This window comes from Bos indicus x Bos taurus, chromosome 4 (genome assembly GCF_003369695.1).
Source record: "Bos indicus x Bos taurus breed Angus x Brahman F1 hybrid chromosome 4, Bos_hybrid_MaternalHap_v2.0, whole genome shotgun sequence".
NCBI lineage: Eukaryota > Metazoa > Chordata > Mammalia > Artiodactyla > Bovidae > Bos > Bos indicus x Bos taurus.
In genome coordinates, this window is record NC_040079.1 from 27,703,351 (window position 1) to 27,720,108 (window position 16,758).

Below are 16,758 nucleotides of genomic sequence, written 5' to 3' on the forward strand. Positions count from 1 at the left end.
AGCAGTGTGAAAGATGGCAGAGACTAGAAGGAGCAGATCTGCTTAAGACACAGTGGCAATAACTGGGAGATAAGGAGCATACAGACTCATAGCCATGGGTAACACTGAGTAAAGGAAGATTTGGAAGTGATAACTATGGCAGATTGAGGTGAACTTGGGATGGGGAGATTGCCAATACTAAAGTTTGGGATGATGGCTGGGTGGTGACAATATTTAAGACCACCAAAAGGTACTAGGAGAAGGCAATGGCAACCCACTCCAGTACTCTTGCCTGGAAAATCCCATGGGCGGAAGAGCCTGGTAGGCTGCACTCCATGGGGTTGCTAAGAGTCAGACACCACTGAGCGTCTTCACTTTCACTTTTCACTTTCATGCATTGGAGAAGGAAATGGCAACCCATTCCAGTGTTCTTGCCTGGAGAATCCCACGGGCAGGGGAGCCTCGTGGGCTGCCACCTATGGGGTCGCACAGAGTCAGACACGACTGAAGCAACCTAGCAGCAGTAGCAGCCAAAGGTACCAAGGCAGTTTGTGGGCAGAGAAGAAAACCATATGGAAGCCAAAAGCTACATTTTAGACCTAATAGCTGACACCTCCCTCCTGGCATCTCTATCTGGGGATCCAGTGTTCAGCAGTTGGAAGTACATCTGAAGGCAGAGAAAGAAGCAAGGGGTGGAAATATTCATATGTAACAGGCCGCTGAAGCCACTGAGCGCATGAGGTCACACAGCAGGTGGAACCTCTCCTGTCTCTGAAAGACAACTATGATCCGTATAATTCACATTAATATTAATCCAATCTTGCCAAGAGACATGTTTCTTATCTCACCAGATATTCAAATCTATTCTTATTCAACTTTGCACATTTTGATGTAATCTTATCGCAGTTAGACTGTAGGCAGCTTGTGACAGAGATGATACTCTATTCACATTTTACCTCCCAAAAGGTACCCAACCATCATGTGGCTTTTCTGGACTATTAGTTCCATGAGACCAGATGTTTTTAGGGTTTGAACCCCAATGTCTGGAACAAGGTGTGGTATGGAGTAGTTGCTCAAGAACTATTTGCTGAATAATACAAATGAGTTGATTTCACCAGGCTTCCTCTTCTGGCTTTCTTATACGATCAAGTGATGAGGCATGATCAAAGCTTTAGGGGCTCAGTCCTCAAAGAGAATAAGCCTATTCAACCTTTGTCTTCCGAATAGGGCCATCTACTCATTAGCCCAGCCCAGTCCAATCACTTTTTACAGCCAGAAGAGGAGGGAAGGCAAAGCCACAGAAAAACTATCCAGTCCAAAAAGACTAGATTGAAGACAAAAACTGAGATTCCTATAGTGACAGGAGAAACTCAGGCACAGCTCCCCGTGGCACACACCTACGCAAGTGACCTGTTTCACGTGGCACTGCAGACCAGGCCTCTGCTAATTATTCCTAATGTCCTATTCATCAGCCTTAAATGGGATGAGCATAGTTCATCAAAAGCTCCTGCCAGAATGATTTCTCCCAGGGTGTGCCATATTTCAAAATGCTAATGATCAAAGTCGAAATGATAGAAGCCCTGTGACTATAGCAGCCTTCTTAAGTAGACATCAGCACTGATTCTTCAAGGAAGGGAAACAAGGCAGAAGTCTTCAGGTGAGCCTGCCAACAACACTAGAAATGTGCTCAAGTAATGGCTGTCGTAGTCATCTTTTAGTCGCTAAGTTGTATCTGACTTTTGCAACCTCAGGGATGGTAGCCTGCCAGGTTCCTCTGTCCATGGGGTTCCCCAGGCAAGAATACTGGAGTGGGTTGCAATTTCCTTCTCCAGGGATCTTCCCCAATCAGGGATCAGACCCACATCTCCTGCACTGGCAGATGGATTCTTTACCACTGAGCCACCAGGGAAGCCCAAGTATTGGTTATTCTGTATCGACTGTCAGCTGGTCTGGAGATCACAGGCATTAAAGCCTGGGAGAAGAAAGGAGGGAAAGAAAAAAATGCAAGAAAGACAAGACAGGCAGGGGGTCAGAGGTGAAAGAACATCAACATAAAACCCCAACTGATGGAATACTTTTCAAAGGAGCTTATCACTAAAGTACAAAACTTAAAAATGAGAACTCCAGTCAGGAGTCAATTGGCCAGACAGACGAAGATGTGTCACTTACATCTCCATCTCCACTGTCCTATGCCCTTCCATCTGTGTCTTACCCTCTTCTGATGAGAGCATGGGTCTTTGGGTTTTGACCCTACCCTAAACCAGTAGGATCTCATTGTAACCCATCACATCCTTAAAGACTATTTCCATATAAAGTTACATTCTAAGGTTCCAAAACGACACGAATTCTAAGGGGACACTACTCAGCCCACTGCACCTATCATCATGAAACCACCAGGAAAGACTGTCCAAGCCAGCGGTCCTTATAGGGTAGAACTGCAATGCTTAGCCACATGCCAGTGCAGGAGACCCAAGAGACACAGGTTTGATCCCTGGACCAGGAAGATCCCTGGAAGAGGGCATGTCCACCCACTCCAGTATTCTTGCCTGGAGAATCCGATGGACAAAGAAGCCTGGCGAGCTACAGCCCATGGGGTCTCAAAGAGTCGGACACAACTGAGCACACACACAGGAATATCTGAAAGCTTGCCAGAGGAAAGAAAACTAGTCAATGGAAGCAAGAAGGCAGTTCTAGGTATCAACAAAAGACCTTGATTCGGTAAGAATAAAACCTTTGCTCAGATTTTAAATGCATTAAAACAAGGAGCACATAGCCTTTGAGCTCACAACCGTATGACCTCAATTATGAAGCCCTAAGATACCACTTGGGAGAAGGCAATGGCACCCCACTCCAGTACTCTTGCCTGGAAAATCCCATGGATGGAGGAGCCTGGTAGGCTGCGGTCCATGGGGTCGCTAAGAGTCGGAGACGACTAAGCGGACTTAGCAGCAGCAGCAAGAGGCCACTTGAGTCACCCAACTGTAATGAATTGGAGGAATTTCCACCTTGCTGTTAAGTCATGTCAGTTGTCCCTGGGATTCTCCAGGTAAGAACACTGGAGTGAGTTGCCATTTCCTTCTCCAATGTATGAAAGTGAAAAGTGAAAGAGAAGTTGCTCAGTCGTGTCCGACTCCTTGAGACCCCATGGACTGCAGCCTACCAGGCTCCTCCGACCATGGGATTTTCCAGGCAAGGGTACTGGAGTGGGGTGCCATTGCCTTCTCCGGAATGTCCACCTTAGAACCAGACAATTGTGCATACTACCCTCTTGTATACCCACAAGTTGTTCCATGTCCTTAGGGAAGATACTCAAGCAACTGGAAATACTAGCCTAACTCTCTGGACACATCAAAAACAGAGGCCACAGAAAGAAATCTTAGTCTATGCCTAAAATTTGGACTCACTACTTTGGAATGATGTCTGATTTTGCAAATATACCAAAATCTTTCTTCCTAGAAACTTTATATGTACTATCCCTATACAAACCCTTAGAAGACGAAACTACTAGGGAAAAAATATTGTGAGAAAAGATAAAAAGAGTTGGGTTTGCTTCCCAACAGAGCACGTCTGGGTAGTCTCACTTTACTCCCTTCCACACACTGTAAGATATTCTGTACATTACCACTGAGCCCAAGCTCAAAAGAATCTATTCGCTGTAAACCAGGAGGTATAGGAAGTTGGAAGATTTGCAATTCAGCACATTTTATAGGTTTTTTTGGCACACAAGGGTTATTTTTAAAGTAGGGAAAAAAAGCCTGTCCTCTCCCTACCCCCAAACACAGCTGAGCTGATTCAGCACAAATCTCCCCCTAAAATAAAAGCCCAGTTTGCAGAGAACAGGCATGGAAAGTTCCAGCCCTAAGGACGATATTTCAGAATCTTGGGTGAAAAGATCAGGAGTGGGTGGCTTAAGACAAGCCAACTGACAATCAGTTATAAATATAAGGACTCTCACCAGAACCTACGAGCAACCTGGGAGTCCAGGGAAGAAGGTCTTTAAACCCAGTAAGGTCTAACAGTACCCAGAGACAGGAGATCTTGAGGATCCTGGTATCTAATAAACCATTTCCCACAGGTAAGCCTACAGAAGAAATGTTCAGGAATGCAGTTTCAATTTCTGGTTTCTTCATTTATATAAGACGTCCTTTCTGAAGAAGGCATAAGAATATACTTGATACAAATACCACACTTCACCAAAGAGCTACATGCTCAGCTCAACACCCTGACGGTCTCTAAATCACAGAGGTACTCTGCCGCACCTACAGATAAAACAAAACCAAGAGCTCATCAAGAAGAGCTCTCAAGTGGCAACCAGGAGAATGTTACCTTGCTGGGAACAACTGAGTTTCCAGAAACCCTACAGTCATTTCTGTTAATTACCTACACCAGACAAGAGAGCTGATGAGTTCAGCCAAGAGGTCAATGGCATCTCCAATGACCCTTGGTCTCCTGTGGTGCACTGACACGCTCTCGTCCCGTACAAGTGGGAGAAGTCTTACTCGGAAAAGGTATGGTCAGAAAATACGAGCCAATTCAAAACATCTCGATTTGGTGAATATCTTCAGCCATTTATTCAAAAAATTTACAGCCACACTGATGGTAACAGCTGGCACTGAGAAGGCAAGGACAAGCAACCTCACATAAACCTGTCAATTTAAATCACAATGCATTCTCAACCCTAGGGCCTGTTTTGATCATTAATGTAGAGGACTTTTCCATGGCGTGAGTGAATCACATTAATATGAAGTGAAAAATGTGGAGATGACAAAGGAAATGTTTATAAAAACCAAACTAAATTGCATCAGAGGTAATTAAGAACAAGAATCCCCAGACTGCCAGCTTTGTACTTAACACAGGGGATTAACTTAGCACACAGCAGAAGTATTTTTGCGACGCAGCCTGTGAGAAGAATAAATGAATTCTCAAGGAAGCCCCACGCCCTTGAAGAGCACCCACCAGCTGAATTGAGTGCCACGTCGGCTGAGGGTGGCAAGCCTCAGGGTCCCATGCTCACACAGGGACTGGAGCACTGAGTGTGTTCCTCAACCTGCGGGGGGCCCTGCCGAAGATTAAAAAAGAAAAAAGTAACCTGCCCTTTCCCTTCTCCCAGAAGCCTCACCTCTGCCAGAAGATAGAAGAGAAAGTAAAATCGAGCTCCACACTGGCTTAACACTGTTTGCTATGACCTCACATTGTCTGTGGAACTGAAGAAGATCATGTAATCTGACACGGGCTTCTCGGAGGAGCAATCTGAGGAAACATCATTTCACAGGGACATCTCAAAGACTCATGAGATAATGTCTAGAGGGCTGAAGGCATTCAGAGGGTTGATCCCTGGTGCTCTGACCACCTGCGGCTATCTGTGGACAAGGATGCTGTGGCGGCAGAGAATCAACTTCTCACAGCAGGTAGGGTGTTATACACAAGGACGGTCATGCCCCCAAAGCACCCTGACCCTGGCCATCTACACACCAGTCAGTACACACAAGAGGAAAGCAGGCCTTTCCGGACGCCCTTTATCATCAGAATCATCATTAAGAGCATGGACATCTGGGGTAAGTTTTGGTTTCTATGTCTATAAAACAGGAATGATACATATATCTTTCAGGGCAGAGGTGAAGATATTAAAAAGTGAAAACAAAATTCAGTGTCTACCAGGAACAACCAACTCAATAAATGACAGCTCTAAATTTTTAAGCTAAAATGAGCATTATATGAAGTGCTATAAAACAATACATACAATATGTATGTAGCATACATACATATTGGAATGGCATGAAAATCATGCACAGGTAGCCACTGAAGAACAAATGAGCCGTATCTTCTATTGTCGACTTAGACATTCAGAATATTTTATCCCAGAGAAGCAAGGCTATTAACAGTGGTTGGGTTGCCAGCCTGGCTCATAAAAGTACATTAACTCAGAATAGAGATAATATCATTTACATACTATACCAACCATTCTAAAAAGTGAGAACAGATTTTTCATGAGGTTCAGTCTTGAACCTGCTGGAATTGTTAAATCTGGCACACACAGAAATCATTCCCACCCACACCCCCAAAAAAGCATGACCCTCAAGTAAAATAGGCTTCCAAAAAAAGAACAATCTAAAGTAATAATTCCCTAATTTATAGCCAATAACTTTTCAAATGCCTGCATTTATCAAGAAAATTACCTAATTTTGAGTGCCTAAAAAGAGTCTGCATAGTTTACAGAACAAATTTTAATGACATAAAAAGCACACAAATTCAGCTACTGGTTTACAAATGTGCCTCATTCCCCAATTTACTTATTCAATGAAAACAGTGGTGAAATCTTTAGGGAATACATGAACTGGTGGAGGGTAGGGGTGGGGGTAGAACTTCTAGAGACAGGACAGCCTGGACTGAGCAACTTTCTACTGCCAGGGCTGAAGCTTCATCACTTTTTGGAATTTCATTTCATCCACCATTTCTGACCCTTCAATGGTCTAAACAAGTTACAACTTTGAACACAATGGTTCCCATGGTGACAAAAATTCCACAATCAAGGGATAGAAGTTACAGTGATTCACATGTCATTTGTAAATGTTGTATTAAACAGATTAAAAAATATTTAGAGATTCTATGAAATAGCTGTGGAAAATTCCAAATGAAGATTCCCAGCTACCATCACCTTATTCCACTGAGAGTAAAATGACTTAGACATACAAACTCCTGCTTTCCTAGGGCTGACAATCTCTAAATATTAAGGAAAAAAAATACACAGAGAAAGAAACTGTTCTTGCGATTAGATGAGGACTGTAGCTCTGATTCTCTTAGAAGGGCATCACAATCTCATCATCTTACACAAAGTAAGGATGCCATTCTGGAAAACTACAGGACATGCTGAAGTTACCAAGGATCCCATGTGTCCACTACACTGGGACCATGAAGAACCCCAGAAGAAATCAGTGAGACAGTTCTCTCCTCCATGCATATTCCCTGAGTCAAATCTGAGTGAATGCACAGATGGCAGATGGTAAACGGGGGGATGGGGAGGGCATTCGACCAGGCAGTGTGGCAATTCAGACAGCTTCCGAAACTCTTCCAGGATATACACATCTTCTAACTCTTCCTCAAACCACACAAAACACAAACGCACACAAATATATACTCTAACACAAGCGCATACTCATTTTGTGGAAGTGGGTATCAGGTAACACCCAAATCTGGGCAAGGGCAAATTAGTTGCCCATGGATTACATCTCTTGACCTCACCTGAAAAAGTCAGGCTATCCTAGATTCTACATGAAAGCAGTATCACTAAACAAAACAAAATCTTAATAGGCATCTGGAAAAACATGAATGACTAGTTTTATGGCAGATTCTCATCCATCAGAGAGGAAAGGCAAATAATATTCCCAGCTCCCAAAAGATAAAACCAAGACTCAGAGAGGTGCCTGGTTACTTTAATTAAGGCATTTAGCCAGAATTAAATCTGGGGAGTGAACCAAAGTGCATTTCCATAACTGAAATGGAGGCCACTGAATCTAACAAAGCACTGCACCACTTTACCTTCAATCTTATTTCTCTACATTCTAGAAATCCCTCCAAACTGTCTTATTATAGACTCTCTGGGATGGTCAAATAATAGTCTGGGCAGAGAAGATGATTTTTACCTCCATTATCTTGCTTAAGCTGTGACAGGCAGCCCTAATCAGCTTCCGTGCACACGGGCACACACAGGCCCGCATGCACCCTCTCGGTGCCTCTTAATCACTACATGCTGCTGCAGAGGTCTGAAGGGAATTGGCAGAAATGTGTGATGATGTGCGGGCCACCCCCTTGAGGCAGCCACTGCCCTGTCTGTTCCCAGACTCCAGAGCACATGGGTGTTTGCTGTTGCAACTGATGCGCCCAGAAGACAGGCAAGTGGTTTCAGGTGGTGAGTCAGAAAAGCAGTTTGCATCAGGAATGTTCTAGCCCAGCAGAGCTGAGCTGCGTCCTTCTCCCTATGTGGGGATACAGTATTCATCATTTATACAGTGTCACCATGGGGGACAAAACTTGGGCTCAGCACAAACAGAATCCAATCAACTCTGATGCAGAGGCACCAGTAAATGAGGTTTCTCCCACCAAGAAGGAGACTAATTGCTTAAGAATTGCCACCAAATCTGACACTGGAGGTTAGTCCTTTTATCCTGAGACGGAGGACTTTACAAAGGCCCAGCAGGCACACAGTGTTTGAGAGCAGGGCCCTGGACTAACCTAAAACCATTTAGCAGCTGCTACCCTGAGCTGTGATCTATGCTCCCAGAGATGAAGCAGAATCCGGGAGGGCAATATTCAAACCAAGCAGGTGGAGGCCATAACACAGGCCACACAACTGGCTGCCGACGAAGTGAATATGCACGGCCACCCCTTTCAATGTGATTCTTGGATGGATTTCAATAGATATGCATATGTACCGGGGCTGGCGGGGTGGGGAATAGGATTCCTTGCTTGTCTCTATGCCATTGTTTATGAGCCAGTAAATGAGTGATATGGTATCAACTTGGTGAAATAGAGATGTTAGACATTCGATCAGATAACAGGAGATCTAGAAATTGAAAGAGGCTTAAAGCCATCATTTGCACTACACTTCATGAATGAATACAACATTCTGTCAAGTTTTATACAATGACAAATGAGCCTATTTTCTGAAGGAACCTGAGGAGATTTAATACTCATGTTAGGGAACCCAGTTTGCTGTCTCTGCCTCAAAATTAGCAATTTCATCTTATGCCCAGCTTCAAAATCTCTTGTTATAATTTATCATTCTAGTGACTATGGTTTATAATAAAATGGCTTATATTTATATTTATTTTTACACTACTTTGACAAACCTCTCACAACTCCCATCATTTAAAAACCTGCATGAGGTAAAGAATGCTAATATGGCTTCGACATGCTGAGGCCGGACTTAGAACCATGGCCTTTCTTAACCCACAACAAAAGTTGGCCAAAAACATAACATTTCCTGGAAGAATTCCCACCAAAACAAAGTAAGGAGAAGACAAATCACAGTCCTTCTCCACAAATTTCTCTCAATTACCAAAGGAAATACTCCAATTCATTCCCTCTCTTTACCCAGGACACAAAGAAATGCCCGGCACAGGCAGGGTGGGGAGGTCAAGGAAAGTCAGGGGAAGATCAGAGGTTAATGATCCGCTTGACAGAACAGCAAGTTCTGCAGCTTCTAGAACATTCTGCTCTGACAACCCAAGGAAATGCCCTCTGAGGGCCTCCAGGCTCCACCAGAAAGTCTCCCCAAGAACCACCAGGAAACCATGCTCTCTTCCCCACCAAGGCAGGCTCCCTCTTCTCCACAGAAACACGGAAAGCAGTAAAGAGCAGCCACCTTCTTTCCCTAGCAAATCCCAGAGCCCCAACTTTTAATGGAGGTGGCTGGAGAGAAGCAGAGAGCCAAGTGAATGGAGCTCAGGGCAACATGCAATTACTGAAACTGGAATTGAGCCGGGACCCTGGAAAGAACTCGCCGTGAGCGCCTTGGCAATCACACTGTGGTCAGGGCCCCAATTTTAGAATTCTCCCGAGGGATGTCACTTCCTGAGACAGAGGCACTCCTCTCTTTGTATCAAAGCAAAATCGCTTGACTTGGGGGAGGCAAGTCATCTATCTGCCGGTCTTTGGGATTCCGTCACAAGGGCCCAGCTTAAAACAACACACAACTATTCGCAAATAGGTTTCTGTCATCGCTTACCTTCTTCCCAATGAGCTTCTTCCGCAGAAATTCCCGGGCTTCAAACATGTAGGGAATGTCATAGAGGGGACGGAGTTTCTTGTTCTTATCCTTAAAGCAAAATAAAATATCACATCAGGAATGGGAAATCAAAGCAAAAACTGAGACAGGAACACAGCCAAGAGCACAAGATACAGACAATGCACCTGAAGGAGGCTCTACCTTCCAGTATGACAAATATTGAGTAACTGCTGGATATATAGTGAGTGATTAAGTATTTGGTTGCTTTACAGGGAACAAAATTATCTTTTACAAATGACAGGCTCAAAAATAAGCAATGAATTGTTTATGCAACAGGAAACAACCTAAATGTTCCTCAACAGGGAAACAGCTATCTAAACTGCAACATAAAAGCAGCTCACTGAGTTATCAGGGACCTTCTAACATTTACAGATATACTATAAATCTCATTCTATTACTCTATAAGCCTTTATTAAGCACGTACCAACTATTAGCCCCAGACAAAGCACTATGTAAATGTATGTTATAATCCTGGACTTAAAATCCTTGTAACCTAACAATAATACTAACAGAAATCCTGTAACTATGAAGTAACATGAAGCAGTTTTGAATAAGTGCTGAATTATGTGATACAGACGAGGGACTAAGTGCTATTAGAATTCAGGGAAGTGGAAAGAAAGAAATAATCGGGAGATGTTTCATTGACAAGGTGGGACTTAACATGAGTTTGCAGGATAGGAATGAACTAGGAAGAAAACTAGAGATGGGGAAAAAGGCAAGACAAGCAAAAGTAGAGAGGCAGGCTGCTGCTGCTGCTAAGTCGCTTCAGTCGTGTTCAACTCTGTGCGACCCCAGAGACGGCAGCCCACCAGGCTCCCCCGTCCCTGGGATTCTCCAGGCAAGAACACTGGAGTGGGTTGCCATTTCCTTCTCCAATGCATGAAAGTGGAAAGTGAAAGGGAAGTCGCTCAGTCGTGTCCGACTTCTAGCGACCCCATGGACTGCAGCCCACCAGGCTCCTCCATCCATGGGATTTTCCAGTCAAGAGTACTGGAGTAGGGTGCCACTGCCTTCTCCGAGAGAGGCAGGAACAAACCGTATTTCAACAAATAATGCAATCAATCCCTTCGTTATTTCTTGGAGCTCAGACTGCCCCCAAAAGAGGTGTTTTGAGCAAAACAACTGAGATGAAGAGAGAGGGTCCAGATAAAGGCAATATACCTGGGAACTGAGACGTGAGAACTAGTTTAAGAAATGAATTAACAGCACCTGACAGGGGAATGGACAGAGGGGATAAAGGAGAAGGAATCTGAGAAGTTTGGGGGTGGGGTAGGACAGGGTATGCAGGACTAGAGCATGTGAATAAGAAACTGGGAGATGCTGGCTAGATTGGTTGGTATGATTAATGCTTCCCCCCGCTAGCCCCTTGAGTTCCATGAGAACAGAGATCATGTCCATTTCTATTGTCCTCTGTGACCCCAGACCCAAGTATATAGTACCTCTCTTATAGTATATATTCAAATACTTGGATGTACTAACAAAAGAAACATGCAGAATGATATATGAGAACAAGCATGCCATCTGCATGAACAGATATTTGGAGAAAAAAAAATCAGAGAAAATTAAGCAATAACCTCCAACCCAGATGCATGTCACTGCTTCCCATTCTGTGTGATTAGTCCATCTGGGCTCAAGTTTGCTTTGCCATCTCTTATACACCTGACACAAGACCTCTATGTACTTCATTCTGTACTTCAAGTATTCAAATTACGTTCTCTTAAGCAGCCAACTACACTCAAATTAAGAACACTTATCATTTTCATCCTGAGGTCAAAGGCATCAAAATAGAGGTTTTCCCCTAGACCCAAAGAAAGACTTGGCCTCTAGAACACATCATTTAAACATTTCAGTTCACTGATATCACCAAGAATATGCACAATTCTTTGAGTTCAAGCTTCATATGTACCAACTGTCTTCTCATTTCTCTGGCTTAAAAAATAAAGGCAGCAGGATCACTGCAGTGCCCCTCAAAGAAGTGAAGACTCCTTCAGAATTGAAGGTGGGTGTTCTCCACTTTTGCGAGTTGAGGTATGAGAATCTACACACTCTGAATAGGAACAACTTGGATTTCTAAACTCTGATCAAGTCATATGGTGGCATGACTGCTGCCTAATAAGTATAGCCCTAAACATGAACTTCTTTAAAGAAATAATCCAACACTGAGTTTTCCTTAGAGTGGGTCACTGTTGAGAAGCCCTAAAGTAGAGTTTATGACAGCACTATTCATAGTGTAAGAAAGATTGCTAGACAGAAGATACTAGGTGTCAGTAATGAACAGAATTTTAAATAAAGACAAAAATCAATGATTATCAGAATTGGCCATCAGGAGCAAAACAGTCCCAATGTATTCATATTATTCCCCTAGCAATACAGGGCAATCTATTTGGGGAGGAGGTATGTGATTACCAAGTGAACATTTGCTTTTTTTTTAATGACATAAACAAAATAACCAAAATTTCCCTTCCACAGCCTTAGGATATGCCATAGAACCTGACATCAGAAGCTTACCCTACTTATTCTGAAACACCACCAAGGTAAAGGCAAGGTTCCCTGACTGGAACTCCAAAACGAGGAATGGTAAGAAACAGTTTCAATAAGCATTTCAAATAAGGGCCATGGGATGACACACACCTCAATGTGTGAACACGGCAGCCTGAACAAGAAAGGGGCTTGACAGAACTGGGCTGAGCCTAGACACTCTCAGAAGAAGAAAACAGTACATCAAACATCCCAATAAAAAGCAGGGCAACTTGAGTCTGATTCTATGTCTCTGATGAACCTAGGAAAGAACTAATAGCACAAGCAGAAAACAAGATACCACAAGTGAAAACAGAATGATCTTGTTACTCTAACCCTTCAGATCTAGTAGCTATTGACATCTGTAAACATCTTACAAGAGAGATATTAGAAGTCCCTAAGAAACTACAAAATAAAAGCAATTCCTCCAAATTACCAGGTACACAAAAGCCTTTGAAATCTCTAAGAGGCAATTGAGGTATGGAATGTATTCTGAGAAAACAAGACGTTAGCCGAATCTTGCCTGCTAAAATGGACTGTCTAGTTTAGATTCTAATCTACATGGAAATGCTTTTTCTAAAAAAGAAATAAATAAATAAAAACAGAAAAGAACGCTTGATTTTTCTGGTGGGCGGATAATACACAAACCAGTATGTGCTGTAATCACTGTTCATCCTGAGAAGTGACTATGTAGGCCTGGCAATGACTCCCATTATAGGTAACTTCAATCATTTTACCTCTTCTTGGCTGGGGAAGGAAGCCCAATATCAGCATCTCAGCATCCAAAGACATGCCCGGCATCCTCCCCCACCCTCAGGATCTTACCTTCCTAAAATGAGGTCTCTGGTCAACACTCATCTAGAGGGAACAGAAGGGATCACTAACACGACTAAGTGACTAACACACACTAATGAAGGTCTTTATTCTCAACCCCATCGCAGGCCTGAATTTTATCCAGCCCATCTTGCAGCCAAAAAGCTGTAGCCAAAGATTTTGCTGGACCCAAGGATCCTGGGGGAACTCTTAAAACAAGGCTGAATAAACACAAACCATGAACAGATTGATAAATGTGACTCCAGTAAAATTTTAGAGTTCTTTACTAAAAGGCATCATGAACAAACCGATGGGCCAAAGCACAGACTCAGTAGCTGATAAGCGAAACGGATAAAGAAAAAGGCAGAACCAGGTGAGAGAGAACTGGAATACTGAGCCACAGGCATTAACTTCTCAGTGAGGCTTACCCTCATCACATTACATTTTAACAGACTCAAAAGAGGTATGGGATGCAGTCATCTGGAGAAAGGCAGAAAGGACAGCCAGTGCAAAGGCCTTGAGTTAGGAGATGTCTGGTGGGTTGAAGGAACAGCAGAGGCATCACTGTGGCTACAGCAGAGAGCAAGAGGGAAGAACAACAGACAAAGACACGTCTGACTTAACATCTAAAGGAATTACTTTAGCTACTGTGCTCAGAACAGACACTAAAGCAAAGAAAGGAGAAAACAAAGGAAGACTGATTAGGAGATTATGGCATTAATCTCGGTGGGAAATGATGGTAGATTACATCAAGAAGGAGCAGTAAGAGAGTAAGAAGTGGCTGAAGTGAAGTGAAGTTGCTCAGTCATGTCTAACTCTTTGTGACCCCATGGACTGTAGCCTACCAAGTTCCTCTGTCCATGGGATTTTCCAGGCATTAGTACTGGAGTGGATTGCCATTTCCTTCTCCAGAGGATCTTCCCAACCCAGGGATTGAACCTGGGTCTCCCGCAATGTAAACAGACACTTCACTGTCTGAACTGGTGGTTCTAATCTGGGAATATTCTGAAAGTGGGTAGATGAAATGTGAGAAGAGAAAAAAAGGAGAAGTCAAGCATGAGCAAAGGTAAAGGAGTAACTGGTGGGGTGGTGGGTTTATCACATGAGATGAGGAAGACCACAGGTAGAGAGAGGGGGATAAGAACAGGAGTTCAATTACGGGCACGCTAAACTCTCAAGTTGAGGTGTTGCATGGGTAGTGTGGGTTTGGATAAAAGCTCCGAGCTGGTAATTTACATTTGGGAGTGGTTAGCATATAGGTGCAGGGAAGGCAATGGCACCCCACTCCAGTACTCTTGCCTGGAAAATCCCATGGATGGAGGAGCCTGGTAGGCTATAGTCCATGGGGTCGCTAAGAGTCGGACACGACTGAGCGACTTCCCTTTCACTTTTCACTTTCATGCATTGGAGAAGGAAATGGTAACCCACTCCAGTGTTCTTGCCTGGAGAATCCCAGGGACTGGGGAGCCCTGTGGGCTTCTGTCTATGGGGTCGCACGGAGTCGGACACAACTGAAGCAATTTAGCAGCAGCAGCAGCAGCAGCATATAGGTGGTATTTAAAGCAAAGAGACTGAGAAGCACAGAGGACTGGGGCATTTTAACATTAAAAGATAAGGAGTAAGTGAAGGAATGAAAAACAGGAGACTGGGAAGGAGCAATCAGCGATCTCAGCAGGACAAAGGACCAATGTTTCGTCCAAGTCAAAGAAAAAAAGTGAACTGAGGAGGGAAAGACCGGCTCTATCAACATACGAGGCAAGTGACTAAGATCCACTTGGATTAAGCTGAGTGTGGGTCATCCGTAACCTGGCAAGATTAATTATGGTGAAGCAGTAGGGAAGCCTGATGGGAACTGGGAATGGGAAGAGAAAAAGTGGACAAAGTGAGTACATGTGATACTTCAGAAAGTTCTGCTACAAAACACAAAGACATTATGTGGTAGCTGGCAGAGGAAGCAGGGTGAAGAGAGAGGTTTCGGTTTCTGGTTTTAGAGGGAAGAAATCATAGGCACAGTTCCCATGGAAAGCCAGTAAGTGATAATGCAGAATGAAGAGCATAGAACTGTTAACGCAATGTCTTTACATAGGGAAGGAGGGGGTGGCTTTTCACAGGAGCTCCAATAATTCACCCCAAAGTGTGTGGATGCAGATACTGTTAGGTGGGTACGCGTGGTAGTGAGAGTAGTCGGAATCATCAAGAGAAACAATCCAACAGAAAAATTGGCCAAGAGGTATGAATAGGCATTTCACAAAGAATGGCAGCGAGATCATAAGGCAGTTCTATTTCCAGTTTTTTGAGGAATCTCCACACTGTTCTCCATAGTGGCTGTACTAGTTTGCATTCCCACCAACAGTGTAAGAGGGTTCCCTTTTCTCCACACCCTCTCCAGCATTTATTGCTTGTAGACTTTTGGATCACAGCCATTCTGACTGGCGTGAAATGGTACCTCATAGTGGTTTTGATTTGCATTTCTCTGATAATGAGTGATGTTGAGCATCTTTTCATGTGTTTGTTAGCCATCTGTTTGTCTTCTTTGGAGAAATGTCTATTTAGTTCTTTGGCCCATTTTTTGATTGGGTCATTTATTTTTCTGGAACTGAGCTATAGGAGTTGCTTGTATATTTTTGAGATTAGTTGTTTGTCAGTTGCTTCATTTGCATGGTACATATACACAATGGAGTATTACTCAGCCATTAAAAAGAATACACTTGAATCAGTTCTAATGAGGTGGATGAAACTGGAGCCTATTATACAGAGTGAAGTAAGCCAGAAAGAAAAACACCAATACAGTATACTAACGCATATATATGGAATTTAGAAAGATGGTAACAATAACCCTGTATATGAGACAGCAAAAGAGACATTGATGTATAGAACAGTCTTTTGGACTCTGTGGGAGAGGGAGAGGGTGGGATGATTTGGGAGAATGGCATTGAAACATGTATAATATCATATATGAAACAAGTCGCCAGTCCAGGTTTGAGGTACGATACTGGATGCTTGGGGCTGGTGCACTGGGATGACCCGGGGGGATGGTATGGGGAGGGAGGAGGGAGGAGGGTTCAGGATGGGGAACACATGTATACCTGTGGCGGATTCATTTTGATGTATGGCAAAACCAATACAATACTGTAAAGTTAAAAAATAAAATAAAATAATTAAACAAACAAACAAGAACGGCAGTGAGGCATTCAGCGTATGAAGACAGGTATCACTTCATTAATAATCAGGGCATCGTAAGCTGAGATAATGTAGGACATTGATTATACTGTCAAACTCTAAAAATGAGGATGTAGGGGAATGGGTATGCTGTAACCACCGATGGGAATATAATATGGTTCAGCCACTACGGCACGTTCATATGGTGCTACTCCATGTACACACTCTTATGAGGTTGAAGTTAGAGACATACATCCCTAATACTTAGGAAATTCTCCTTGCTGTGCTGTGCTTAGTTGCTCAGTCGTGTCTGACTCTTTGCGACCCCATGGACTGTAGCCCACCAGGCTCCTCCATCCATGGGAGTTCTCCACACAAGTATACTGAAGTGGGTGGCCATGCCCTCCTCCAGGGGAGCTTCCCAACCCAGGTATCAAACCCAGGTCTCAAACTCGTGTCTGCATCGCAGGCAGATTCTTTGCTGTCTAAGCCACCAGGAAAGCGCA

The 16,758-nt window shown here is 43.5% G+C and overlaps 1 protein-coding gene across 1 annotated transcript in view; it reads right to left on the reverse strand.

Moving 5' to 3' along the window:
- Window positions 1-16,758, reverse strand: part of SND1 (staphylococcal nuclease and tudor domain containing 1) — a 421,273-nt gene that overhangs the window by 258,476 nt on the left and 146,039 nt on the right. The window contains exon 11 of the mRNA XM_027539080.1: window positions 9,704-9,793. Within this exon, the coding sequence (XP_027394881.1) occupies window positions 9,704-9,793 (90 nt within the window). The remainder of the gene's footprint in view (window positions 1-9,703; window positions 9,794-16,758) is intronic.